Below are 27,903 nucleotides of genomic sequence, written 5' to 3'. Positions count from 1 at the left end.
GTGGTTTCTCAAACCCCACCCCTTTTGAAGCCAACACTTTTATGTGGAGATACGCAGCATTTGGGGAGCTGGGCAGACCGTGGGGGCTTTAGCGTCCCCACACTCAGATTCCGTCAACCCCCCCCCCCCACACTCTACCTCACCCAAGCCACCCTTTGATGATGTCATTTTTCTCAATCCTATATGGTGAGGGACACTGAGGGCCCAACCACCCATGTCCCTGCTGTAACGACCTGTGGTTTGGGTGGACCAGGGGGCGCCCGGGTGGCCTGAGGTGATCTCTCTTGTGTGAGGCGGTTCAGGGAGGGATGCGGGAGCGAAATCAATCCGTTCTGAGTGAAACTTGTGGCCCCGTTGTGTTTGGACGAGGAGCCTTCTGCCTCCTCGTAGATGTGAACAAGGATGTGACCCTGGGAGCGCGGGCGGCTGCCGCCACCAGGAGGGAGACCAGGTGCCTGAGGCCACGAGTGACAGTGACCGGGCCGGAGTGTGGGCCTGGGACGGTACAGACATGCGGACCCGCAGTCCCGACCAGATCGGGAAGTGGGCAGCAGATCAACCTTTCATCCAGGCCTACCCCGGGCCCGACGCCCGGCGTGTGCCCCACGGCGGGTGTGCCCCACGGCGGGTGTGCCCCACGGCGGGGTCGGGTGTGTGCTCGCTGTCACCCGCCGCGCGGCGCCCTAGCACAAGTTTAAGGAAGCCTCCTGTGAGCAGCACCGGCCGCTGGGGAAGGGATTTTGGAGGGCAGTGGCCTTCACCTCATTCCTTCAGTTCCCCTCCCTTTTTTTAAATAAATTTTATGTATTTATTCATGAGAGACACAGAGAGAGAGAGAGTGAGAGAGGCAGAGCCACAGTAGAGGGAGAAGCAGGCTCCGCGCAGGGAGCCTGGCGAAGACTCGAACCCAGGACCCCGGGATCACGCCCTGGGCCGGAGGCAGGCGCTAAGCCGCTGAGCCACCCCGGGGCCCCCTTCAGTCCGCTTTAAAGTTGGAAGAGCCAGGTTCTGAGGAAGCGGGCGTGAGGAGGGAGGCAAGCTGTGAGCCCCCAGCCCCCACCTGCCCCCGCCGCCCCCCGCGAGGGCGCCGGGGCACGAGGGGAGGCCCGGGGAGGCCCCTTCCCGCGCCAACGGCCAACTGGAAGCGGCTCTGGGCGGCGGCGAGGGGGTCGCGTCCCCGGGAGCCCGCGGTGGGCAGCGCCGCTCCCCCCGCCCCGCGCCGCAGGGCCGCGCCGCACCCCAGGACCTCCCCGCGGCCTCGTGCAGGACGGAGGCCTCCCCGGTTCAGAGCATCAGTTTGGGGAGCCCCGCCCCCTCCCGCCCCCGCTCCCGGACACAGGCGGCCCCGAAGCCCGACACGCACCCGAGCGGACGAGCGAGGGCCCAGCGGAGGCCGGAGCCAGCCGGGCCGCGCCCCAGGACGCGTGCGCCGCGGGGACCGGCCGGAGCAGGGGCGGGGCGGGGCGAGGCGGGCGGGGCGGGGCCTCCTGCTCCGGGCCGCGGCCTCCTGCTGTGCCGCCTCGGCCCGCCCGCGGGGAAGCGAGCCCGAGGGCCGCCTGGAGGCTCCAGCCCGGGCCGCCAGCCCCGGCGAAACCCGGGCACCCCCAGCCGGCCCCCTCTGAGCTCCCCGCAGCCCGGAACGGGGCGTCCTGGACCGGGTCCCCCCCGTCCCCCGCCCCCCGCCCCAGGCAGCCCGGGGCGTTCTCGGGAGGCTCCGCGGTGGCGCTTCCCCGGCCGGGGAGAGCAGCCCGGGCAGCGCCGGAGACACCGGGCCCCGCCAGTTCTGCTTCCTGAATCCCTTGCAGGACCAGGCCCATCTTTTAGGGGAGAAAAAAAAAAGCCTTCCGCGCTCCCAACGGGAGGTAACGTCCTTTCTCACGTTCAAGCCAGTTGGATTTTTTTTGTTTTTTAACCTTTCAGAACTCCTCTTTCTAGGGTAGCCCGTGCTATGTTAGGTCCAAACTTTGCAAAACTCGGGACTCGCACTTACTTCTCCCTTGGGAAGTCCTTATGCGGCCCTGGAGGGTCAAGGGAGCGCCCCGCTTGAAGCGCAGGCTGGCCCGAGGGGAGGCGAGCAGGCAAGAGGGGGCGCCCCTAGAGGCACAGGCCGAGGGGACAGTGCCCGGGAGGGCGCAGAGAGCGGTGCCCAGACCCCGTGGGGGTGAGGGGGCGGGGGGACCGAGGGAGCACATGCAAAATGTTTTTAAAAACGGTTCTCAACATTCCTGGGCATTCCCCCCGCCCCCGCCCCCCCACCCCGGAGAGATGAAGACTTGGGTCCACCCCAAACGCCCCGCACACAGGGTCACCGCAGCTTTCTTCCTAAACAGCCCCAAACTGGGAGCTACCCCGGTGCCCTTCAGTGGGTGAGCGCACACGGGAACCTCCCCGGCTCGGAACACCACTCAGCAACCACGTGGAACGCACTATGGATACACACGAGAACCTGGAAGATTTATGCTGAGTGGGAAAAGAAACCAGGCCTACATGCTTGTGACACCCTGTGTGATTGCATGCACACGTACCTGAAATGACATTTCTGAAATGACCAAGATTTAACGTCGGGGAGCAGGCGGCTGGTTGCTGGCAAGGTGTGGCAGTAACAGGGCAGCAGGAGGGATCCTGCAGCTGGGGAAACGTGGACTCCTGACTGGGTCGGTGGCAACACTCTGGATGGGACACTGCACTCCAGTTCTGCAGGATGTGACCATGGGGAGCACAGCTGAGGGGAACCGAGTTATCTCTTACAACCACGTGTGAATCAATCCACAAGTACCACAACGTAAAAAAAAGTAGTAGCACCACCACCACCACCACCACAAACCCCAAAACTCTTATTGGTGGTGGTATTAGTATTGCTATTCTGAGTTTATGTGTGTGATAAAGCAAGTGAGTCACCCTAAGATATTCTAATTCTATGCCCCCGGATCTTTTGAGTGCTGATTCTGGGTGGAAAAGATTATGGCATAATAGAGGAAACGTCAAGTAAAAAACCCTGAATTGCAGTATGAACTCATGAATTATTTTTATCTACTGATTCACACAGAAAAAAGGACCAACCCAATAGCAATGAGCAGTTCTAACACAAAAATTATGGTTTTGAAATTATCATTTTCCATTCAAAGAAATCAGGGTTTCTTAGAGAGTTCTGATTGCAGGTCTGGGGGTAAGAAATGTACTGGTGAGCCTGGGACGGCTTGTCATGCCAGGGAGGGAGGAAAGTATTAAAGGTGACTCAGGTTTTATCAAAAGGACTCAGAAGCCAACTTGAAGGGACTTCCACCAGCCAAAGATGGGACATCTTTCAAGGATAATTTCATTGATAGTTGGCATTGGGAGGTGGAGAGTGAAAGGCTTCACTGTGACTCTCAATGGTGAGAGAAACCTTGAACTTTGATTTTTTTTTTTCTATGGCTTTTGGTGTATAGGTCATGCTTAGAAAAGTCGCTTTATTTTTAAAAAAGATTTTACATATTCATGAGAGACACAGAGGCGGAGACACAGGCTCCTCCTCGAATGGAGCCTGATGTGGGACTTGATCCCTGACCCTGGGATCACGACCTGAGCCAAAGGCAGACGCCCAATGGCTGAGCCGCCCAGGTGTCCTTAGAAAAGTCAGTTTGAATGATGTGAAAGACTCAAGCTTTTAGCCAACCTTCCCTTCTTCTTAAAAACTAGGATTTTATTTGACAAAGAGAGCGTGCGTGGGTGAGTGCACACACAAGCAGAGGGAGCGGCAGGCTGAGGCGGAGGGAGAAGTAGGCCTCCCTCTGAGTAGGGGGTCCAATGCGGAGCTGGATCCCAGGATCCCGGGATCATGACCTGAGCCAAAGGCAGACACTTAACAGACTCAGCACCCCCACAGCCCTATCCTACCTCTCCTATATGAATTCTACCACTAGACCAAAGAAAATGATTCCAACTAAAAAATGAAAATAACATACACAGAGAGAAGTGCCATAGGACCCTCCACACACAACCAACCCTAACAGCGCCAAGTACTGGGTGGTAACGATGTGTCCACCACCCAGTCTGATACGCTCTATTTTGTCCACTGAAGATGACACTAGTTGGAAGCAGCAGCAGCACTCCAAGTACCCCCAAGAAAACACAACCCTGAGGTACCATCAATTGAGGATGCATTCAACTTCGGTGATGGTCAAGTGAGACAACAGCGTCCTTTAATCAATCAACACTCATTTCATATCCTGACAGTCGTATTTTATTGCTTCTCACTTTTCAGATGCAGAGGGCAGTATTATCACCCATCCTAGATCACTAAAAAGTAAAAATAGTACACCACTAAGGCAATAAAAATAAATGTGCACCATCCTCAAAGTACTAAATAGTGTATAGGATTAAAAAAACAACCCACCCCATATTTACCATGATAGGATTGATAATCACGATCCTCTACGGCCTGTAGCCTCATCCAGTGAACACGTATTGTTGGGGTTTTCTGATCGTACCTGTTCACATCGGCACCTGATGACCCACAGAATCCAGTCTTCCGCTGCTGCTGCTCCCACTGCCCATCATCTTTCCCTTTCAGGCTGCAGTGGATCCTCAGCAAATGCGGTAAGGAAAGCAAGTACCACCAAATCCAAGTTGTGTATTCAGGGATCTGTGAACCTCTGGAACTATCTGCAAGATATCCCATGCATATTTTTTATGGGATCCTGGAATTGCTGGTTATCTGGCTGGCTCTGTCAAGAGTGGGCGGTCACCAATCATGATTATTTTCCAATCACTTTGTGAGAGGATCATCTGTTGAGACAGGATTCCAATCGTATGGAAGGCAAGGGTGAGTCACACGGAGATAAATGGGCTTGGGTGCATGAGAGAAGGAGTGAGAGAGGGCCAGTTTCTGGGGTCACAAAAGACTTCAATGCCATTCAGCTGTGGAGCTCAGGACTGACATTACATTAGGCGTGGGCCTCTGTGGAACAGCTTACTGAAAACCCCTAATACTAGCATCCTGTGCTGCTCCATGTAAGAAAATATGCAAGTGGTCTGGAGTCAATGTACCCAGATTAAAAAAAGGGACAAGTATAACATGCATATCTACCCGTGATCCCATAATGGCACCACTGAATGGGGCCCCCATGGGCCAAATCTGGCCTATCCTCTGTTTCTGTATGATCCATATAAAACAGATTTTACATTAAAAACATTTTTTTAATCAGAATAATATCGTACAGCATGTAAAGATTACATAAAATTCACGTATGTGTCCACAAATAGTTTTACTGGAACACATCATGCCCATTCCCTCACACATCATCGATGGCTGCCTCTGTACTCCACGGTAAGCAGCTTCCACAGACGGAGTCTAAGCCACAAAGGCTAAAGTACTGGCCATCTCTGGCCCTTTACAGGAAAAGTTTGCTAATACCTTCCTCAGAACTCCGGTTTAGCAAGTTCGCTGTTAGCTTTTTCATAAATAAAAGATAAAATCTGAATGTGTAGCTGCAAAACATCTCACATTTATTATTGTTTGCTGTAGTTTTCGAAGCCGGTGCACCATACACGCACAAAAACACAAAACAGGAACCCAGGGGGACAGTCTAGTGTTTCCCGTTTGCTATTCCTGGCTTTGTGATGTCCCTACATGGCGTGCACGCAGGAGAGAAAAGACAACAATTACCCGCCGTGCTAGATTTAAAAGCATTTAATGACATAGCATATATTTAACAGGGCAAAAGTTGAGAGGTACAGGTCAGACGACTGAGCGCCAGGCCGGAGCGACCACCTCTCGGCTCAGGCCCGGCCTCTGGAGTTCATTCCTATCAATGCCATTTTGATTGTGCAGTAAGATGAAAATTTTGTCATTACAATCGTTACAGTGACAAAGAAATGCACACTATGTATCAAAGAGCAAGGTAATGAAGCAAATTATAACACAGTGTGGCAACGCACGAGCAAGTAACCATTAGAGTAACATGACTTTGTCCAGTAAATGCTTCAGTTCCACTTGTACACTTACCAATGATTTAAAGGGTTTATTATACATCTAGTTTTATTATACTTTGTACTAGAATTATCTCAAACATACAATATAATGTATTTCAGCAAAAAAAAAAAAAAAAAACTGAAATTACAGATTATTTAAAACAGTATCAATTTTCTATTCCTTCTCTTATACCGGTATACCGACATTCTCAACTGTCCTTGCAGGTGACGCAGAAAAAGCCGCAGGGCATGTGTTAGTAAGTGATGCCAGATACAAACGGTTTGGTCTGTAGATTGAACATGGAGCTGCACTGTCGCTGCAGCGAGATCATAATACACGATCTGTTTAATCAAGGTTAGACCCGTCGTGGGCACTTCTAATAGTCAAGACTCAAGGTAACCACTGGAAATAAATGGAAGAGAATGGTGTCAGGAAATTGGTACATTTTTGTCTCTGGTGAGCACAGGAAATATTGTTTAAGCACCGCTGCCTTGCATACCAACAGCACTAGAGGCGGGTTATTTCCAACGCAGCCTCACAAAATTGAGGAACAGTTTAAATATTGAGATCTAATCTATATAATTTCATTAAAAAAAATCTGGTCTTCCCTCTGCACCTCAAACTTTTGTAACTTGGAGATAAAGTGTTTAGGTGTATTTCCCCCACCCACCCCCCAAGAAATGCTCTATAAATTAAAAAAAAAAAAAATCAACCACATTGAAGAACATTAGGCACAGAGAGTAATGTGTTGGTTCTGAGCTTGCATGCTGGAGTTTCACTGAAAAGGTAAGAGAAGGGCAGGAGGTAAAGGAAAGGAGTTCACTTCTTTTTGCCAAAAATGCTGAACCGCTTCTCCTTGTCTTTCTCTTTGTCCTTCTCCCGCTTGCCGGGGCTAGACTCGCTGGTGATGGTGACGACGCTGGTGGGCAAGGTCTGTGCCCGGCTGGATGCTGGCGTGCTCTGGGTGCTGGCGGACACCTCGTGTTTATCAGAGGAGATGGCGGAGGAGATGGCCTGGATCCATGTGTTCATTTCCTCCTGGACAAAGGACCACAGGGGAGACTCAGCCAAGAGGGATGGGCTCAAAACACTCTCACTTCACCTGCCCAACCATATACGCCTCCATCAGTCAGAAGGCTTGGGAAGGTTAGCCCACGGGGGCATCTGGCTAACAGAGAGACATGCAGTTCCCACGTGACCCTCAGTGGAGCGAATATGATTCAACTCTCACGAGAATTTGGTTTCCAGGACTAGAAAGCCACCAATCTAAGTCATGTGGTCCTACAAACTTGGAAGAACAAGAAGACTGATCTCCATTGGTGGGATGCACCCTGTGTTCCTTCTTTTATATTTCTTAAAAATTTAAAGGACATTAGACATACAACCCTGCATGAATTTAACAGAAGTTGGCTTTTCATATATACAGCATTGTACATGTTGCTTTTTCATCAGCAGATCCTCTCTTCCTACAAGAAGTGCAATCATGACAATGTGGCCTATGGGCAGTGGGGTGCAGCAGGGAGGCCCCTGACTGCACCTCAGGATCTGCATCCCTTCTTGGGACCACTCCCTGGGCCTCATCCACTGCCAGGGGTGGGCATGTTTTCCTCCACCACTTTCAGGGCCCTGTAACTAGCCCTCCTGACACACCAAGCAGACAGTGATGCCATTTGCTGCTTCCTAGCGACAAAGAGAACTGAATACCTTCCAGTGCTGGGGACTGAGGATACGAGAAGCCATGGCTGATCATTACTTACACAGAGAACACTGTAAATAAATCTTGTCATGTAAATTCCCAAGTACTGAGAGAAATCAATCTTAAAAACTTACATCATCTTTGGCTTGGAAGAGGTACTCATTGCCATCATTTAATCTGTAAGTTGAAGGAAGAAAGTCAGTCACGATTTGACTTAGGAAGAAACAAAACCTTCAAATTCTCAAAACCTATGCAGGACATAAGCAGGCCAGGGGAATCTGACCAGAAATGCCCAACGGAGCTCTGTACTTATCACCAGCTGTGCCCGGGACCCACAGAGGTCTAGCAACAGCAAGAAGCTGTATAATTGGGTCAATATAATATACATAAAACTTAATGTTTCAATCCACTGGAAGGATCAAAAATGTCCCAAACATATCAATATCTGGCTTTGCTGTGGCCAGATGTGGAAAGTCTAATCATTGCTCTAAACTGAATTCAAGAGATAACACTTTAAAAATGATGAGTCCTGGGGCACCCGGGTGGCTTAATTGGTTAAGCATCTGCTTTTAGCTCAGGTCATGATCCTGGGGTCCTGTGATTGAGCCCCACACTCTTCTCTCTCTCCCTCTGCCACTTCCCCTGCTTATGCTGTCAAATAAATAAATAAAATTAAAAAAAAAAATGAGTCCTCAGGTCATGATCCCATGGTGCTGAGTCCTAGGGAATCTGCTCGTCCTTCTCCTCTGCACCCCTCCTTGCACTGCCCCTCTTCCCCAACCCCTGGCTTGTGCTCTCTCAAATAAATAAAATCTTTTAAAAAATAATTAAGAAATAAAAATGATGAGTCTTTTCACTACATATCCAACAAGAAGATGTAAAATTTGTAAATATTTATGCACCCAACATGGCAGCACCCAAACACATAAAGGAAGTAATCAATAGTAATACAGTAATAGTACGAGACTTAACACCCACTTACATCAGTGGATAGATCATCCAAACAGAAAATCAACAAGGAAACTGGTTTTGATGACACACTGTACCAGGTGGATCTAACAGATATATTCAGAACATTCCATCCTAAAACAATGGAATGCACATTCTTTCCAAGTCCACACGGAACATTCTCCAGAAAACATCACATGTTAGGCCACAAAACAAGTCTCAACAAATTCAAAAAGATCAAAGTCGTATATATCATTCATCATTTCTGATCACAATGCTATGAAACTAGAAATCAACCACAAGAAAAAAATTTAGAAAGAACACAAATACATGGAGATTAAATAACATGCTACTAAACAATAAGTCAAACAAGAAATCAAAGAGGAAATCAAAACATCCAGGAAGACAAATGAAAATGAAAATACAAAGTCTAAAATCTTTGGGATACAGCAAAAGCTCTTCTAAGAGGAAAGTTTATAGCAATACAGAATTCCCTCAAGAATCAAGAAAAATCTCAAATAAAAAACCTAACCTTTACCTAAAGGACTGAGAAAAATAATAAATAAAACCATAATCCAGTAGAAGGAAAAAAAATATTAGAGCAGAAAGAAATATAAAATAATTAAACAAAAAAACAGATCAACAAAACCAGGAGCTGGTTTGTCTGAAAGATCAACAAAATTGATAAACCTTTAGCCAGATTTTTTTTTTAAGATTTTATTTATTTATTCATGAGAGAGACACAGAGAGAGAGAGAGGCAGAGACACAGGCAGAGGGAGAAGCAGGCTCCATGCAGGGAGCCCGACGCAGGACTCGATCCCGGGTCTCCAGGATCACTCCCTGGGCCAAAGGTAGGCGCTAAGCCACTGAGCCACCTAGGGATCCCCTTAAAAATACAATCTTAAAAAAGAAAAGTCTCATTTACAATTGCACCAAAAACAATAAAATAGCTAGGAATAAATTTAACCAAGGATGTAAAAGTCTCTGAAAACTAAAAACACTGATGAAAGAAACCAAAGATAACACAAACAAATGGAAAACTATTCCATGCTGATGGATTGGGAAAACAAATACTTTAAAATCATATAATCCCCATCAAATACCAACAGCATTTTTTACAGAACAAAATAAACAATCCAAAACTTGTATGGAACCACAAAAGACCCTGGATAGCAGACATGAAGTTATATTATAGAGCTGGAGTGACCAAAACAGTATGGTACTGGCACAAAGAGAGACAAATAGATGAATGGAACAGAAAACCCAAAGATAAACCCACAATTATATGGTTAATTAAACTTTGATAAGGGAGGCAAGAATATGCAATGGGAAAAAGTCTCTTCAATAAATGGTGCTGAGAAAACTGGACAGTAACATACAAAAGAATGAAACTGGACCACTTGCTCACACCATATACAAAAATAAACCCAAAATGGATTAAGGATCTCAACGAGAAAACTAAAATGTAAAAACTGTAGAAGAGAGCACAGGTAGTAATTTTCTCTAGTATTACCTATAGCAACATTTTTCTAGATATGTCCCCTGAGGCAAGGAGAACAAAGGCAAAAATAAACCATTGGGACTTCATCAAAATAAAAAGCTCCTGTACAGCAAAGGAAACAATGAACAAAACTTTAAGGCAACTTACCGAATGAGAGAAGATATTGCAAATGACACATCCGATAAAGGGTTAGCATCCAAAATCTATAAAGTGGGGCGCCTGAGTGGCGCAGTTAACTGTCTCTTGGTTTTGGCTCAGGTCATGATCTTAGGGTCGTGAGACTGAGCCACGTCAGGGTCCATGCTCAGCACTGGAGTTGGCTTGCAATTCTCTGTCCCTCTCCTCCCTCTCTGGCTTGTGCTCTCTAGCTCCCTCTTTAACATCAACATTTAAAATGAATAAAGAACTTATACTGGACAGCCTCCTGGGTGGCTCAGTGGTTTAGCACCACCTTCGGCCTAGGGCCTGATTCTGGAGACCCAGGATCAAGTCCCACGTCAGGCTCCCTGCATGGAGCCTGCTTCTCCCTCTGCTTGTGTCTCTGCCTCTCTCTCTATATATATCTCTCGTGAATAAATAAATAAAATCTTAAAAAAAAAAAAAGAAGAACTTTTACAAATCAACACTAAAAAACCCAAATAATCCAATTAAAAAATGGGCAGAAGACAGGAATGGATATTTCTCCAATGAAGACACAGAGATGGCCAACAGACACATGAAAAGATGCTCAGTATCACTCACCATCAGGAAAATACAAATCAAAATTATAGTGAGATAGCACCTCACACCTGTCAGAATGACTAAAATCATAAGCACAAGAAACAAGAAGTGTTGGTGAGGATGTAAAGAAAAAGGAATCCTTGTGCACTATTGGTGCAAATGCAAACTGGTACAGCTGCTGTGGAGAGTAAGGAGATTTCTCAAAAAATTAAACATACAATTACCACATGATCCAGTAATTCCACTACTGGGTATTTATTTAACCAAAGAAAAAGAAAACATTAATTCAAAAACATCTATGCACCCCTATATTTATTGCATTATTTATAATAGTCACGTTATGGAAGCAACCCAAGTGTCCAGCAATAGATGAATGCATAAGGAAGATGTGGTACATATATATATTCTCTCTCATTCTCTCTCTCTCTCTCACACACACACACACACACACTGGAGTCTTACTCAAACATAAAAAAGAATGAAATCTTGGCATCTGCAACAACATGGATACATCCACAAAATGCTAACTGAAGTAAGTCAAAGCCAAATACTGTATGATTTCACTCCTACATGGAGTTTAAGAAACAAATGAACAAAGAGAAAAGAGACAAAAAATAGACTCAACTATTTTTTGAGATGGGTGGATGGGTGAAACAGGTGAGGGGAATTAAGAGTAGACTTATTGTGATGAGCACTGAGTCATGTATAGAACTGCTGAACCACTATAGTGTACATCTAAAACTAATAAGATACTACATATTAACTATACAGGAATTTTTAAAAAATGAGTTCTTTTGAAATTCTGCTACAGAACTTGTATTCCCCACATTTACAAATACCAGAGTTTTTAAATAGACATACAGAAAGGGTCTCCTAGATTTCTCTGCTTATGTGGTACATAAAGTAACTGTCCTGGCAAGGCCATCCCTAGGACACTGAAGAGTCACTGGCTTAGAGGGCTGGCTCATTCACTTCACTGCAGTCCAGAGGAAGGCGTGTTCCTGGTCGGGAGGAGGGTAAGCGCCCTCTGCCAAAATCCTGACCCTCTGAAGCTGCGTCCAGGGAGAACAAAGAAGGGAGGCAGCCAGGGAGCCAGGCTGTCTGCACCCTGTTTTACACTTGTAGTGTTCCAAGACCCGAAGACAGCCTGCCTCCAGGGCTCCTTGAAAGAGCTCAAGAAGTCATACCCTTGAAACTCATTTGCAGTCCTTGGCCTAGTCCAGCTGACAGGACACAAACGTCTAACTGAAGACCAAAGCTTTTCAGGTCCCACAGCAACAGATCAAATTAGTATTAAACTACTTAACATTCTAAACACTGACACGTTTACTTCCTACATGATAAAACGGCTTTTCTCCCCATTTCTAAGTATAAGAAGAACTTCTGAGCTTGGATCCACTCTGTGAAGAGGTGTATGTACTCTATAAGCTGGAGACATTTGGAACGAGGTGGTCCCAGAAGCAGGTGGAACATCTGCTGGGCAAGTAGGGGTGGACAGAGATCCAGGTCCCACACATGCACTTCTGTTGATCTCAGCCAGCTCCGGGATGACTCCTGTGACCCATCTCCAGCTATCTTGTGGGCGAAGAATAGTATCTCCTAGGTCTGGATAAGGTGCAAAAATGGGTAAACGCTTCCCTTCAATTGTGACATGTGAACAGCTCACCTTGTCTTGTGGAACAGTAAGTTCCAGCTTATCAAAACAAAAGCTCATTTTCTTCAAGGCTGAGCTGCACCACTAACCACAGGGAAGCTGGTGATGGGCCGCAGTCCCTAAAGATCCGAACCCAGACACGTGACAAGCTACACAAGGCTCAATTTAAATGGGAGGGAGGAGGAATGATCACAGTACCTTCCGGGTAAAACCAACCCCGAGAGTGATAACAGACACCTGCTCTCGGCAACCAAGAAACGTGGCCCCTCTCACCTCAGCTTGAACACGTGTTTCTTCTTCTTGTAATCAAGGGCCACTTCACAGATGGCTTCTTTCAAACTCACAGGGACCTCGCTGTGGTAGGGGATTCCAGAGGCAGCCGTCTTTGCATCTTTGTAGAAACCCATTTCTTGGTTATTTATGACACAATAAACATTGTGCCAGGACCTGAGCAGTAAAGAGAAGATCATCAGGGTTCTAGACCACACTCCCTTCAAGAATTAAGAATCTGACTGACATGAAAGCAACCCCCACACAACGTGGTGTGACCCCTTGTTAAAGGCCTTTTCTAAATTCTGCTAAAACTAAACAATATAAGAAAATTCCTCCAGTGCACTGCTGGGAGGGTGTACATGGTGCTACAGAGGCAGGTGATCCAGGGCTACTTCTCTGAGTTTCCGGAAAAACATGGTGCCCTCTTCTATTACTTAAAGATACTCTTGGCTCTGACGGGAAAGACTTGTTGGGGTCAGTCCTCTTTGCTGCAGTACCCTCTTGCGGTAATGCTGTACAGGGCAGGCTCCTCATTTGAAACATGCCTGTCCTGCAACAGCTAGCCCTTGCACCTCGGTTTTAATCCTGATGAGGCTTGGCAACCCGATGGGGAGGCAGATCCAGGGCCGTTAGCACTTGTAGTACCTTGGGATCAATCAGAAAAAAGACAGCCCTCCCCCCATGACAAGGCAAACTGTCATGGGAGGCTGATTTTATCAGAAGACATTTTACTGCCACCTACCTATATTAAAATATAAATTTATGTTGTACTCAACTTAGATGGGATTTCCTGGTCTAATATACAACCTGTACAACTGCACATGCTGGTCCCGGCAGAACAGTTGACTGGTTAAGCACGCTTTGGAATGCGATTGCACCTAGGCTATGCCATACACTAGGTTTCTAAAGGGTGAGCTTTTGTAACCACATAAGGCCTCCGTTTCCTCATCTGTAAAATTGAGGTAGTAACCGTAGGGCTTATTGGAAAATAGTGAATACAGATATGGAGATAAGGCTGGGAAAATGAAAGTGTCTTAAAAAAAAAAAAATCCCTCAAGGAAGAACACTTCACTTTAGGGAAATTCCCCTACCTCTACGTAGCCTGTTTCTTCTCAGGAAGAATGACCAAGGCCCCCCTTTTGCTATTCCCATCCATGTTTAATTAACCTTAAAAAAGCACTCTCCTCCCACTTTCCAATGTCATTCCCAAGGAAAAAAGTGACGCACACCCAGGAAGCTGAGAACAAATGGATTTCACAAGTGCACACTCCCCGCTTTCAACTCGTGAGCGGGTGCCTCGACCTTGACCGGGCAGGCGGGCTGGCTTCCCACCTCGCTGCCTGAGCCTTCGCTGCCGTTACCTGCTTGAGGCTTTCTTGTTGTGAGCCTCCCACTCGTGCTTCCGATTTAGGAAGCCTTCCATCTGGGCCGAAGGGGTCTCCTGGGTTCTGGCCGGCAAGGTGGCAGCACTCTGGGCCGGGAGGGCAGTCTTGGCTTTGCGGTCCGAGGTCGGGGAGGGGATGGGGCTGGACTCCTTTGAGCTTGTTCTCTGTTCCGCGGCGCCGTTGACCATTTCACCTGTGTCCACCGTTTCTGCCATCTATAGGGACAGTGGAGAGGCCATTCAGCGAACCCCGTGAGCCACAGGGGTGACCACATACGCTCTGACTCGCACACGTGGCTGTGTATAAATGCCTGGCACAGATCGAGGCAGTACAGTAAAACCATTGCAACATCCCACAAAGCCAGCTGGACACCAAGGACATTAGAAGGTGGGAAGGGATTAATGCCCGCCCGCTTATGGGGAAATGAGAAAAGCGAAATGCCAGTATGAGTTTTACTGCACTCTGTTCCTCGGATCAATCCATTTTCTCTAATGTAACTCAGATCATTTCCTCTTATGGTTACTTTAAAACAAAAGGACAACAGTAACAATCACACATATTAAATATGAGAGAGTGGACGTTATACAGCAGCCACCTTACAACCAAGGACGCCACCAGAAGAGCTGGAAGTTTAAAGCGAAAGGGCATTCACAAACAGATCGATAGACAACTCTATCAGAACTACACAGCATTCCCCCAGAGTAAGACAAGGAAAGACCTCCGGTTTCTGAAAATGCTCTCTGGCTCTCCTCCCCCCTCCCCTCAACACATCGTCATAAACACATGCAGAAATTAGGACGACAGTCATGCATTTCACATCTACCATCCCAGTTAGACTTTGGAACTTAAGAGCTGGAAGGAAATGAGGCAAGTCAACAAACATCACTTTAACCACATCTGCCGGAGTTGTATCGTGAGTGGGTTGTAGTTTGTGTTAAAGGAGCTGGAAAAGCCAATCACAGTCACTCAACACCACACGGCTATTTACCCCCAAACACAGACAGAACCAGGGCCTTCCCCATCACGTGTTGGTTGATCACGGTGCCTTGCTGCACTGAGACGAGAAAGCCCAGACACAGCCAGGCTTCCCGCGGCTCTGACCGTCAGGCTGGAGACGTCTTCGGGAGCTGTTCCTTCCCAAGCTCATTTATATTGTGACCCTCAGGGCTTTTCGGCTTTGGAAATGCAGTAGGGTCTCGGTTCATTATCGCTTTCAGCCTGTATACCATCAACTGTGTACCATGAACTGGCGCGGCCCCGGCGGATAACCCAGGGCGCGGGATTAGCGAGTTACTAAAGCTGGGTGTGGCTGACGCTTTAGTGGATTACAGACAACCTGCACCCCTCGTACACGGACAAACACGGAGGTGTCAATGGCAACGTTCATTAGATAACGTCCCCCACCACTGCTGCCCAGAACCAAAATGACAAGTTAGCAGCAACAACTTCAACAGGAGAAACGGGAGAATGACCACCACTGCTTCAACACTCAGATATGTCAACTCTCAGGAACGGGATCACTCCTTTAGGCCTGCTCTACGTGGCTGGGTGGAGTCTCGAGTGTCTACTCCGTCTATCCAAAACTATCACCGTCAGCATTAAGGTTGAGGGTGAGACCAGAGGCGTTGCAATTTAAGGGCATTTTTGATTGAAACCCTTGACCCACATAGCAATGTGGAAGGCACGGGGGAGGGGGTGAACATGTGAACATCCTGGCCTCTGTGTTAAATGACACCATGGAGACGTGGGCTTATGCGCAACAGGCTATTTTAGTATTTCTCTTTCCTTTCATTTTTAAAGGAGAGATGTGGAGGGGAAATAACCACCAAAAAAAAAAAAAAACACCCCAAAAAAACAACAACAAAAAAAAAACCCAAAAATCCTGAGTCCAAAGAAAGTGAGTGGATTTTGAAGTTGACACATCTGTTCTAGTGTGGAATTTCAGGAAACTTCTGGGGGGAAGGAAGTGTGAAGTTTGGTCTGAAAGGCCTGTGCCAGATGTGAGTCTAGGGAGACATAGGGTTAGTGTGTATAGAAATCAGGTTAAGAAAAAATTAGTGCTGCAGCTGTGGCTAGAAAACTGCTAGTGACAGCAGTGACCTGGACGGAGCGGCATTTGCTGAGAAAAAGCTAACATTTATAGCACTTGGTCAGACTTCAAGGTAGGCAAAGGCCAGGGAAGTCTCTTCTAGGGGGGAAATTCTGCAGCAAAAATTTTTTTCTTCAGAGTTAGAAGGAAAGAGAAAACCCCAAACCAGTATGCAGAGATAATTAATGTTTATGCAAATGAATCACTAAACCAAGAAAACAAGGAAAATAAAAGGAACAAAATGAATTTTAATGGACATGTGCTTAAGCATGCCAACAGACAACACACCACTAGAGACAAACATCAAAAGCAAATCATAGTGCTATGACCGTACATGTGAATCTCCCCCCAGCCCCCACCCCATGTTGCTTCTCTTTAGCGATTAGTCCAGAGTGCTTTAGTGGCCGGGTACACCTGAGATCTTTAAATCAGGAGGTGAACACGAATGCAACGTGACAACTAGTAGCACAAGAAACACCTGATTGGTTTTCTAAGTGCATGAAGCAACACTATTTCAAGTTCATTAACTTGAGTCTCTGCATCACAACTCAAAAGAATGAAAAGGCTTTTCTTCTTCCAATCCAATTATAATAAAAAACTTGTCCTGGCAAGCTACAATTTAAAAATCTAGATAAAAATAGGCATGAGAACAAATGCCAAAAACATCATAGCACTTTTTCTGTGTGCTTATGTGTTTGGTGAGTTTTTTTGTCTTTTCTTTTGTTTTGTTTTTTGGTCTTCTGAATACAAAAAGCATAAAATTGGGTATCATTCCAGATGATAAAAAATTTAAACATATATATATGGAAACTTCACATATATACATATAGATCAATAACACAGAATCTGGAGCCAGAAACACATGTGAGGGCTCCCTAATGACCAAAGATAAAGCAGTAGTTTTTTTCTAACATGAATTTTGGTGTGTTTTAAGGCAGAGACCCAATAATGGTGCACACTACCCCCAGAACATAAGAAGCTTGGCATCTATCTATATACCCATCTACAGTCGCAAGTAGATAGATATGTACATAGAAATAAGGAAAAACAAACAAGATGCTATATGATGTTATCCTGACAAAAGAAAAAAAAAAGACATGCATCATGAAATGAAAAGACAAATCAGACTTAACTCATGGAAAACACATATCAAAACAGGTTTATGATTCCACTAACATCTAAATATGGCAAATGAGCAAGTGACTGTCTCACAAGGCTTGGGTGTAGTATGGATTTGGTTTGTTCTGTCTGTATCAGTACCAGGAAATCACCTCTTTCATATGCTTTTATTCCTAAGGAACAGAATTTCTGTTAAAACATTTTCAATCCCTGCTGGTGGTCTGATAAATGCCATCCTAAAAAACTTACTGGAGAACTCCATAAAAAGTCGTAAGAAAATGATAAATGAGAAGATCCATTCGAGATATACAACGGAGTTTTCTGTCTACACAGACACTAAAATTACTTCTGAAGCCAGGTGGCATCCAATGGCTCCTAGGGGTGGTCCACCAAGTGCATCATTCAAGTAATCAGGGTGAACTAGAATGGCTTTTGTTCCACTTGTTTGAAAAATTTAAACACAGTTTGACACCCTGAAGTCATCAACTGAATGGAGAGGCCTGAAAGTCTGGTAGGCAGACTTCCAAAACATGCTGAGAATTGCTGCCACCTGCCATGCTGTGCTCACAGTGACCAAGACAAAGGTGGTGGCAGGGTCAACAGGCACTTCACTCCTGAGGCTGGCTGCATTACTTGCTGCAAGTAAGCTTAGAGTTTCTCAATTCAGGTCTTGGCAGAGAAAAATGAGAGGAACTCATTTGGAAAAAGGAATAAATAATTCAAGGGTCTCAAAATTTCAGATTCTATGCCTAAAATTAATAGAGCTTCCCAAGTAGCTCCAACTCCACCCTCCCTCCTCTATTTTCAATAAACAAATACATCCTTCATGGAATGTGACGCAGCTGACTTAAGGTTTTAATCTTAGTACTGAGTCTCTCCTTCCTTATACCCCAGTCCTCCTAGTTACTATTAAACTATGGCAGGTTAATGACATCTGTATAGGCGGCTATGTGTAGCGCAGTATTGCACCTTGTTAGTATAACTGGATGTGTCATACCTTTCAGATTCTAGTTTTCTTCTTCAGTTTGCTGTAATCTCATTTAATTTCAATTACTCATGTAAGGCTTTCGCTGTAAAATCTTAATAAAGTAAAAAGCTCACAATAAATAAACAAAAAATAAGTATGTTGCTTTAAGGCAACTGAGCATCCATCAGTTAAAAGACTCAAATAAACATGAATTAAATGCAAACAAATATGAAACCAAGGAAGCCTATGAATTAAGGAAAATTTTAACACTGTGGGGTGAAGTGGAAGCCAAAAGGTCAAACCAACAGGATTTGGAAAGAGTGGTTCTTGACAAATGGTAGTGAACTTCACAGTCCAGACCACGGCTGGTCACTGGCTGTCCGTCTGCTATTAAAGTTTTTGTAGTTTTGGTAGGTTTGAGAGCGGTAACTAACCCGTGGAGATCCCTGTTCAGCCGGCAAACCGTTCTGGGAAACTTGCTCTCCTTTTGAAGTATCCCTGTTAGGTAAAGTGGGGAAAGAGGACAGAGGAGGGAAGGGGAACGGGAAGGAGAGGAAGGGGAGGAACGGAAAGAGAGAAAAACAGAGAATGAGGGAGAACAATATCACTCAATTTTATTACAGATTTTCTCTCAGAAACACATGTGCAACCCCCCCTTACACCACGTAATTTCTTTTTAAGAACTTCCCAAGTGTTCCAAATCAACTCTAGGTAGAGAGTAAGACCATAGGCATGCCCTCTCCCCCAATCCAGGCGGCATTCAGGGTCGGCATGGGGCTCTCACCACAACACGATAATTTGCTTTTCAGAAATAGACCATGATTTCTGTTCTTTCAGTGAATTACTTTCAAAAAGCGTCATCACATAACCACTGGCCTAAAATCCAGGTGGTTCACAGGGAAATTCCGAGTGAGTGTGTACATGTGCATGTGTGTGCAAGCAGTGGAATGGGAGCTGTCTACCTCCCGCTTCTGCCACCTACACACCAGTGTGACAGCGGACAAGTCCGTATTCTCCAGTGTTATCTGGGGTAACCATAGATTCTAAATGCTTTACAGAATTAACAAGATGTGCGTGTGGTGAGCTTAACAAAGATGCTCCCCGAAGCTCACTTGCAAGTGAAGCTCAGATTCGAGCAGTGCAGGTGGCTTGTGACTCACCACTGCTGCTGGGACTCAGTATCCTCAGAAGCTTTCGTGCTCGGCTCGGGAGAGGGCGGCCGCCTCTTCCTCTCCTCTTCCTCTTGCTGTCTGCGCACTTCCAATAACTCCAACTGAGGGAGAACGTGATAATGTTCTGCAGAGCCCCAAACTTGGACTCTCTCATAGAAAGGGTACTAGAGGAATCCAGAAAGCCCTCTGGTCTCAGGTGTCTATGTGAGATCACACGGGACACCCAGCAGGTTGGCACTGGGATCATGGGAACTGCAGCTATAACCTCAAACTACAGGAAACAGACCCCAGTGACGACACAGGACTATTCCATGGGTTTGTGCATCGCCTGGAACATTGGGCTTAATTTCTAAATAAACTACGCAGCTCTCAACTTAGCTCAGGGAGAAGGTACCCAAGCATGAGGCTCTCCATTGGATTTCCCATCAGAGCTCAGACAAACACCACTGAGAGGCTTCTTATGCTGCAGTAGGCATCTGTGTTTAGCCCAAAGTCAAATAACATGCACAAAAAGCCACAGAGTAGTAACTGAAACTAAGCCATTTTATAAGCAGTAGGTATGCACTAAAAATATTCTGCTTAACACAAAAGTATGCAAATATGTTTTAAATCCCAGAACTGCAGAAATTGGAAAGAACTCCATTTTTGTACATCATAAAGAATCAGCTTTCTACCAGAAGTGCAAGTGTCATGGGAAACACCAGTGAGCAAGCCTTATCCTAAAAGGTTTAATTTAATGGTGGCAGAGGAAATGATTCAGAGTGGGGAGAATTTTTAATGGTCTAAGAGTCAGCTACTACTTGATAGAAATTCTAATTCTGAAAAATCTGAAACTATATGGCTAAGGTCCCCCATAAACCAAAGCTTCTCTGAGATCTAAGAGGAAAAGCAGACCAAAAGAGAAAAGCGAACCCCAATCAATCAAAATCAATTCCCAGGCAGGCAGCTATTATAAAAGTGATCACAAATCTCAGTACTCAGGAAGCAACTGAGTGAACAGTAGCCCTGGAAGCCTCCCCAGGTTCTGTACCAAGAAAACAACCAATTTCAGGTAGGTCCTCACTGCTTCTAAAAACAGGGCAATAATATGAACTCTCAGGTCTAGGAGGTGAACAGAAGCTGCCCAGGAGAACCAAAAGGCAGAGCACTCCCAGCAGCCAGCGGCCACTCACCGTTGTCAGCCTCTCCAGGGCGGAGAACCTCTCGTCCCAGGTGGCTGCAGATTTTTCAAAAGCCTCGTGGCGCTTGATGAGCTTCTCCACCTCGTCCACGCTCTGGCCTATTTCTCGGCTGGATAGGTATGGCTCCTGCCCGAGCAGCCAGGCCTCAGCCACACTGGCGTCCCGTGAGAACTGGTGGACCTCCAAAACTGCACAGGGTACCAAGAGTGAGAGCGGGCCAGCAGGGTGCTGGGCGGGGGGGGGGGGGGGGGGACGGCGCTGCCCTCTGGTGGCAGCTGCCCGCACAGCCAGTCTGCAGCCTAGATCAGTGCAGCCCAGCGGATGTGTGATACGGGCTACAAAGTCAACTTTAACGTTTCTAGTAGCCACGCAGAAAATAAACAGGTGAAACTTGAAAATAGGTGAAATGAAAAAGTATATTTTAGAAAACCTGATAGAGCAAATGATTGTTTGAACATGTAAGTGATATAAAAAAAGACTGAGACAGAACTTCTTTTCCTTATGTCTTTGGAACCTGATATGTTTTATATAGAGAGCACACCTCAATTGGGACCAGCCACATTTCAAGTGCTCAAGAGCCGCATGTGGACAGGGGCTACCACAGTGGACAGCGCAGGCCTGGAAGGTATGCTCTACTCACCCAGCCCTACTTCAGTGACCAGAGCCTCAGACCCCGAGGGAATTCAATTCACACACCACCAGACCACGCTGATGAAGCAGGCATTCACCACCACCCCTTCCTGAGGTGGTAGCTGTAGGTTTTATTTTGGAGGCTGAGAGGGAGGAAAGGATACAGGGAGCACTCTAAAAGTGGGGACAATATGGACTGAGGCTTCTGCTTTCTTCATTCTGTTCCTCCACATGTGAGTAGAAACAGTAGGACACGCACTGCGGTTAAGGGAGGGGTAGGTCAGAACTGGGCTTTGCATCGTGGCCACGTGGTGATGCTTGGGGCTATACGGGCGAGAAATGGACTGTGGGCAGCAACGGCAGCCAGGAGCTGCTAGCTGCCTCTCTTCAGCAGTCTGGCAGCCCTCAACAAGGCCACAAGGAGAAGATGCCACTGCTGCACCAGGGGCTCATCCCCTCATCACATATGCCAGCATACAACCTCATGCCTAGTTCACAGTGAGGAGTAATACAGGCTTTGCTGAAGTCAACGTGCCCTGGGAATTCTCAAAATTTATAGACCAAATCCTATTCAAAGAATGGTCAAGAGCGGGATTTCTTTTTCAAAAGAGGATTGTAGCCCAAAAGGGTGAGGTGCCTTCATCTGACATTTTACAAACCTTTTAGAAAAAAACCCCCAGATTTTGTTTCTAGTGAGCACCCCTGGTCTCTGAGAATGGGCTTCTATTATACTAGCAGAGGCTAGGGCCCCAGACAGAGAATGGCAAAATATAGTAAACAATGCTTGAGCTGGGCTACCTTCAGTGTTCGTACCTATTATTAAATGCTATTCCCAATACTGCACAGTACAAACTCTGTGGTGCCTCATATATTCTTTATAAAATCAGATTAAAATTAGAATCTCCTCAGAGGGTCCCCTGGGGAGTAAATACAGAAAAACATATGCAACACTTAGAATGATGCCCAGTTCACTGTAAAACTTTTATAGTTGGTAGCTTTTATTAAGTTACCAACCTTCCACGAAGAGCACCAGATATAAGAACTAACCAGGACAACTTTCTACCTTCTTGACTGTAGTAATACTTCCTCTTAAAGATAGCTAGAGGAGGGGACTTCAAGCTGGAATGTCCCAGAGAGAGATCAAATTGTCATTCCCATGCTGTTCCTGACGAATACCCAAATCCCACTTACAACACTGAGCTCAATCATGGGATAAAAATAATGAATATGCCACAGGGAACTACTTAAAAATACTTAGCATGAAATGGTGAAACGGCATTAGGAAAGAAGCATTTAGGACTCCAAAAATCATTACGTGATAATATATCAAATCACAGCAGGAAACTAAACTTGCATGTGGCCAAAGGACACCCAAAAAAGAATGGGAAGATTAAGCAGGTCCTTACTCAGTCTTAACCATTCCCATCGGTCTTCCCACTTGTCAATCATTTCTTTTCTCTTTTCCGTCAACTGCAGTAACTTTTCCTTGATCTGTGAGAAAAGGAGGAAAACAGGGACATCTTAACAGATTGTACACGTCCTCTTAGCATTCTCCTTAGTGGACCACTTTGCAGAAGAAAAACACATTTTCTGCAGAGACCACTACTAAAAGAGGGAATCCCTAAGGACTACTCAGTCTATTTATGTACTGGAGAGAAAAACATGGCAACAGGCCTTCCAGAGGGGCTGAGAAGCAGCCTAGGCACCACCCAAAGCTGCTGAGCCCCCTCCAGATTCAGGGGCTCCACACCGCTATCACACTCAGGAGAGATGCACGGTGAGAGGGGCAAAGCCTTGACCTCTCTGAGAGAACACCCTATCCCTTCAAGGGCACCACATGCTGACTCATCATTTATCCCTTTATTACCATCCTCCTAACTTGAATTAACAACCCTCCACTAACAGCAAACTGATCTAGGGCACATGTGACAGGAAAGGGATGAGTACTGATGGAGGAGGTGACAAAAGATGGCACTTCTGCCTGGGGCCTGCAGAAACTATATTCTGAGCCAGACTCATCGGCTCTGGGCCAAGAGTGTTCCCATATAACTATTCCACACACAGGAGAGGAGCAAAGGATTTCAAAATATGTGCGAGCATGCACGTATATGAATACGGGTTTCTCACGTATGTGTCCACATATACACATACGTACATACTGACAAAACAAAGTCATCTTCCATCTTCAGACCGCTGCATTCACCCCAGGGTCTGAAGCAAAGAGCCGTCCTACCTCCTCAGACGCATAGTGCTTTCTCGCCAGCAGGGATTTCCCAAGTTCAATGCAGGTTGTGAAACTGTCATTACGAGCATCGATCTCAGCTTTGATGCCTTGGTGATTATTCATTAATAGTTCAACAGATGATACATCCCTAAAATTACATAAATAATACCTCTTTCAGGAGATCAAGCTTTCCAGATCAACGTGCAGGTTTCAAAACACAATTAATTTGAAGGAAACTATTCAACAGCATAGTATGTCTTTCAGGTCTGATTCACAGTCTGGGCTCAGGCTGGGTCACTAGAGCGGATGCATAATGACAGTCTAATTCAGGACCAGCAATGCAACCTAACGCGACATAAAGCTTCTCTCGTTTGCGTGTGTGTGCGGGTGTCCACGTGCATTCATTTGAGGAATTCAAAATGGTTGCTAGGCAGGTGCCAGAAAAACCACTGAATTTCTGTTCACAATTTTGTACCTCAGGAGTTAGTGCCAAAAGTTCAGGACATGTGTGTCCCAAAGAGCAGCTGATAACTCCTCCTTATCCAGGCACAAAGAGGCACACAGAGCCGGAACCAGCCTGGAAATCAATGACTGTAACGCCGTTAGAACTTTTCAGGGATCAAAACCTAGAAGTCCTGACCTGGGAAATACAACTGCTTTTTATATATACGGTAATAAAAGATTTCTTCTTAATTACAGCGGGGGTTGGAGCTGGCAGGGGTGGACTGGAGGTTGTGCCTGTGCCTGCCTGTTCGTCCTTTAGCTGCTCTCCACTGCCTTACAGCAAACATGGCCAAAGAGAAGATGTGGAACAAATATTAAATAATTGTCTCAAGGCACCATTTAAGCAGATGGTGAGGATGAGATACCTTTAGAAATGCATGTGAAAAGGGACAGAGTGTTTTTTAATCTCAGACACAGAAAAGCCACCTCATTCCAGTGAAGAGAGCTAGTCACACCCAAGGTATGGGACTACTTGAATGAAGCATGAGGCTCAGAGAAAGGGCAGGAGGGCAGAAGTTAGGGTGGAGCATGGGGGTGGTGGCTGGGGGGTAGGAGAGAGGGTTGGATAACACTGTGTTCTGGTTCCCTGGTAACTGTGGGCTGGAGACAAAGGAAGCAATTAACGCTGCTCCCAAATCCCTCACCACCTCTGCTCTGGCCCCGAAGCTCTTGGGAGATGCCCCTGGTTCTCTCTAGAAGATCCCTCTAACAATTACCCGGGGTCAGCAAAGCTGGATCTCCTCTCACCCACAGGAGGCCAGGAGGGTTACCTTGGCTTCTCCTGGGCTTCGATCTGCCGGATGACATCCTCCATCCACAGCATGAGGTCTCGCACCATGCTGAAGAAGCGGAACTTGTCCCCCGTGTCCACCAGCCGCACCCTGCGGCCCTCACAGGCATCCAGCAGGGCTTTCCAGGCTTCCAGGACCTCGTTCTCCCGCTTCTGGATGTCATCAGCCTTGTCACCCGCATAGGCTGCCTGGAGACGGGCTGCGTCCTCCTGTAGCTGCCTCACCTGCAAAGCCACAGGGGGAGACAAGTCAGATCAGATGGGTGGGCCTTCTCTCCATTGCCCCACTGCTCCCTTCACGCACACCACACGCTGTTTTGCACTAATGAAGGCACTGAGTCAAAATGGAGCCCCTACACCCCAAGAAGCTCACAATTTCATTGGGGAGATCCACCCTGGAAAAACCCAAGTTTACCAGAAATGTACTGAACTGCATTACTGAGTTCAGTGTAAATGATAAGACAAACGATATGCTACGGGAATGCAGGCAGGAGACTTGAGTGAGGTGTGCTGGAGGCAGCCTGGGATATAAAGATGGTACAGAAAGCACAGAGGACATATGCAGACATATTTAAAAATCAACACGTAACATGCTCCTACAAGGTACAGACAGGTTTTGTTTTTGTTTTAAATCATGAACAAGGAACAGCCATGAAGAATTTACTCTGAAAACAAGTTTTCCATTGTTATGTGCTATTATTGCTGTAAGAGCTTTCACATGGGCCAGTTCAAATTGAAAAACAAAAATACAAAAAATAAAAAAAGAAAAAAGAAGAAAAACAAAAATATATCTAACATAGCTCAAAAAAAACCTGACTGACATCCAAGAAGGTGACATTTTCACTAGCCAAATTTCAATAAAAACTTTGCAGAACAGGAAATGCAAATGGGTCTTAGGAAAAGATGCTCCATGGAGATACTGTAGTTTGTCATCTATTAGTTGGCAAAAATTCAAGTCCGATGATGTATCTGCCAGTGAGTAGATTTTAGATTTGACTGTGGACAGGACAATGGGCTACAGCTCCTATAGAAGGCATGGGCAGCATGCATCAAAATTACAAATGTAGGTACCTTTTGGTTTTATGATTCCATTTTGGGGAATTTATCCTACGTATAGTTATTCACATTTAGGAAATGAAATACACATTATTTACTGCAGTAGTGTCTGTCAAGGCAGAAAACTGAAAATAAATGTCCATCGGTGAGAATCTGGTTACATTAATAACGATGGCACATTCATACAAGAGGCTCTTCTGCAGTCATGGAAAAGAATGAGGAAGGGCTCTACATACTCATGTAAAGTGTTCCAGGATGATGGCTCTGTAGAAAAAAGGAAAGTGTAGACAGTGTGCCTAATACCTACTTTCTGAGCAATAAAGGGGGAAAAACAAGGATTGGCTTTCACCTTTTTTGGAGGGGGAATGGAAGGGAGATAGGCCTTTATAAGAGAAAGTCATAACTGTGGCTATTTTGTATTTTTAGACTTCTTCCTCTTATATATATTACTAGTGCCATACTGTATGCAACATCTAATAAAACACATATACAAGAGAATATACATTTAATCTTCATTTACTGAGGTTGTGTGATCAAAGTCCACAGACAAGTGTCATCCCAGACTACAGGAGCCTTTAGAGGTCTTTGAGGGGAGTATGCAGATAGTTACCACCTAGGGGATATACATGGGGAGAAAGGGGTAAGGATGGACAACATTGGCACTTTCAGGGAGGTGGATGTTGACCCTGACCACACAAAAGGACTTTAGGTGGAGGCACATAAGGAAAACAAATTCCTCTAAGAGATGCAAAGAATCAATAGGGTTTGTTTTCTGTGAGGATGTGATTTCCACATCTTCACTTCTAGAAATCTTCTATGATTATGGCTCAGGGTATAATTCAAATTACCATAGGAAATTCGTAGGAAATAATTTGAAAAATGAATTTCCTATATGATAAACCAAATCTTTTACCAACAATTAAAAAAAAAATCAAACAAAAAACCAAAATCCTTTCCTGCTTTCCTGTGCCTCTGGTTTTTAATTTGTTCTAAAAAAAAAAAAAAAAAAAAAAAAAAAAAAAAAAAAAAAGCCCAACCAACCAACCAAAAACATGGTGGAGGAGGGATCACAAAAGTCCCTCAAATGAACTAGTGCTCTGAGAAGTCACTGAAGACCACTACTGGGGGCAAATGTCCTGTGGCTCCCATGCAGAGTGGAGACTAGGCTGGCACAGGATTTAAATGACCAGGAAGGACATACCACTAGCTTCTGTGAGCCTGTACCAAGGGCCTCCCTCTATTCTAATTCTGTTACAAGGAAGGGATCCCTGGGTGGCTCAGCAGTTTAGCACCTGCCTTCAGCCCAGAGCATGATCCTGGAGTTCTGGGATCGGGCTTCCTGCATGGAGCCTGCTTCTCCCTCTGCCTGTGTCTCTGCCTCTCTTCTGTGTCTCTCATGAATAAATAAAATCTTAAAAAAAAATTGTTACAAGGAATCTGGACTGGGTCTGTATTTGCAGAAGGGGCATGCATACTTCTAGAGCTGTAAATGGCCTCATCCAGCAGGTACAGTGAGACAGACACTTAAAAGACTCAAGGGAGTGGATGGACTCCTGCCCTCCCTCACCCTCAGCAATCTGAGTCTTACAAGGTGAAGGGTTTTAATGAAGAAAAAAAAGAGATCAAAACTCTATCATCTGTAGAGTCTTTGGAAGTTCTAAAACTAAGTGATTGTTCACAGGTGCAGAGGGAAGACCTCCTGCCAGTAAGCTGTGTTCTAGCTCTGCTTCTAGGCATTCCCAAAGTTCCCCCAGCTTTCTTTTTTTCTATGTAATAACAGTTAGAGAACACTTAGCTCTTATTGGAATATATATTTTGCAACCAACATCTCAATCCTCAAAGCATTAGGGAACGGAAATAAATTAAACTTGCAGCGATCCAGAACAACAGGCCTCAATTCAAACTGGGGTTTGCCCCTCTCCAGGGGCCTTGCTCCAGGCACAGGTGAGAATGTAACCACGTGGTTCCCCAGGACCTTATACACAATGAAAGCCCCTGAACATGAAGCTGACAAGGTTCTGAATACGGCAAGTTGTCACA

The 27,903-nt window shown here is 45.8% G+C and overlaps 1 protein-coding gene and 1 long non-coding RNA gene across 12 annotated transcripts in view; one reads left to right on the top strand and one right to left on the bottom strand.

The window, feature by feature from the left end:
* Positions 1-1,137: 1,137 nt before the first annotated feature.
* On the top strand, positions 1,138-6,778 carry LOC140600240 (uncharacterized). The gene is made up of 2 exons (XR_012003464.1): positions 1,138-1,862; positions 2,331-6,778. It is a non-coding gene; the product is annotated as an uncharacterized lncRNA (long non-coding RNA).
* SPTBN1 (spectrin beta, non-erythrocytic 1) overlaps positions 5,657-27,903 on the bottom strand; it is a 197,487-nt gene continuing 175,240 nt past the window's right edge. For 9 of the 11 annotated variants that reach the window (XM_072768372.1, XM_072768378.1, XM_072768374.1 and 6 more), the window contains 10 exons: positions 24,788-25,032; positions 23,523-23,661; positions 22,696-22,780; positions 20,651-20,847; positions 19,467-19,579; positions 18,741-18,804; positions 14,108-14,346; positions 12,747-12,920; positions 7,784-7,826; positions 5,657-6,991 (listed from right to left, as the gene is read on the bottom strand). In XM_072768372.1, coding sequence (XP_072624473.1) covers positions 6,773-6,991; positions 7,784-7,826; positions 12,747-12,920; positions 14,108-14,346; positions 18,741-18,804; positions 19,467-19,579; positions 20,651-20,847; positions 22,696-22,780; positions 23,523-23,661; positions 24,788-25,032 — 1,518 coding nt within the window. In that variant the 3' untranslated portion in view covers positions 5,657-6,772. Of the gene's footprint in view, positions 6,992-7,783; positions 7,827-12,746; positions 12,921-14,107; positions 14,347-15,119; positions 18,805-19,466; positions 19,580-20,650; positions 20,848-22,695; positions 22,781-23,522; positions 23,662-24,787; positions 25,033-27,903 lie in introns of all 11 variants that reach the window. The other 2 variants (XR_012003462.1, XR_012003463.1) reach the window with 1 other exon arrangement.

Source organism: Canis lupus, chromosome 11, assembly GCF_048164855.1.
Source record: "Canis lupus baileyi chromosome 11, mCanLup2.hap1, whole genome shotgun sequence".
NCBI lineage: Eukaryota > Metazoa > Chordata > Mammalia > Carnivora > Canidae > Canis > Canis lupus.
The sequence above is the reverse complement of the archived record's forward strand: the minus strand, read 5'-3'. Positions and strand labels throughout refer to the sequence as shown.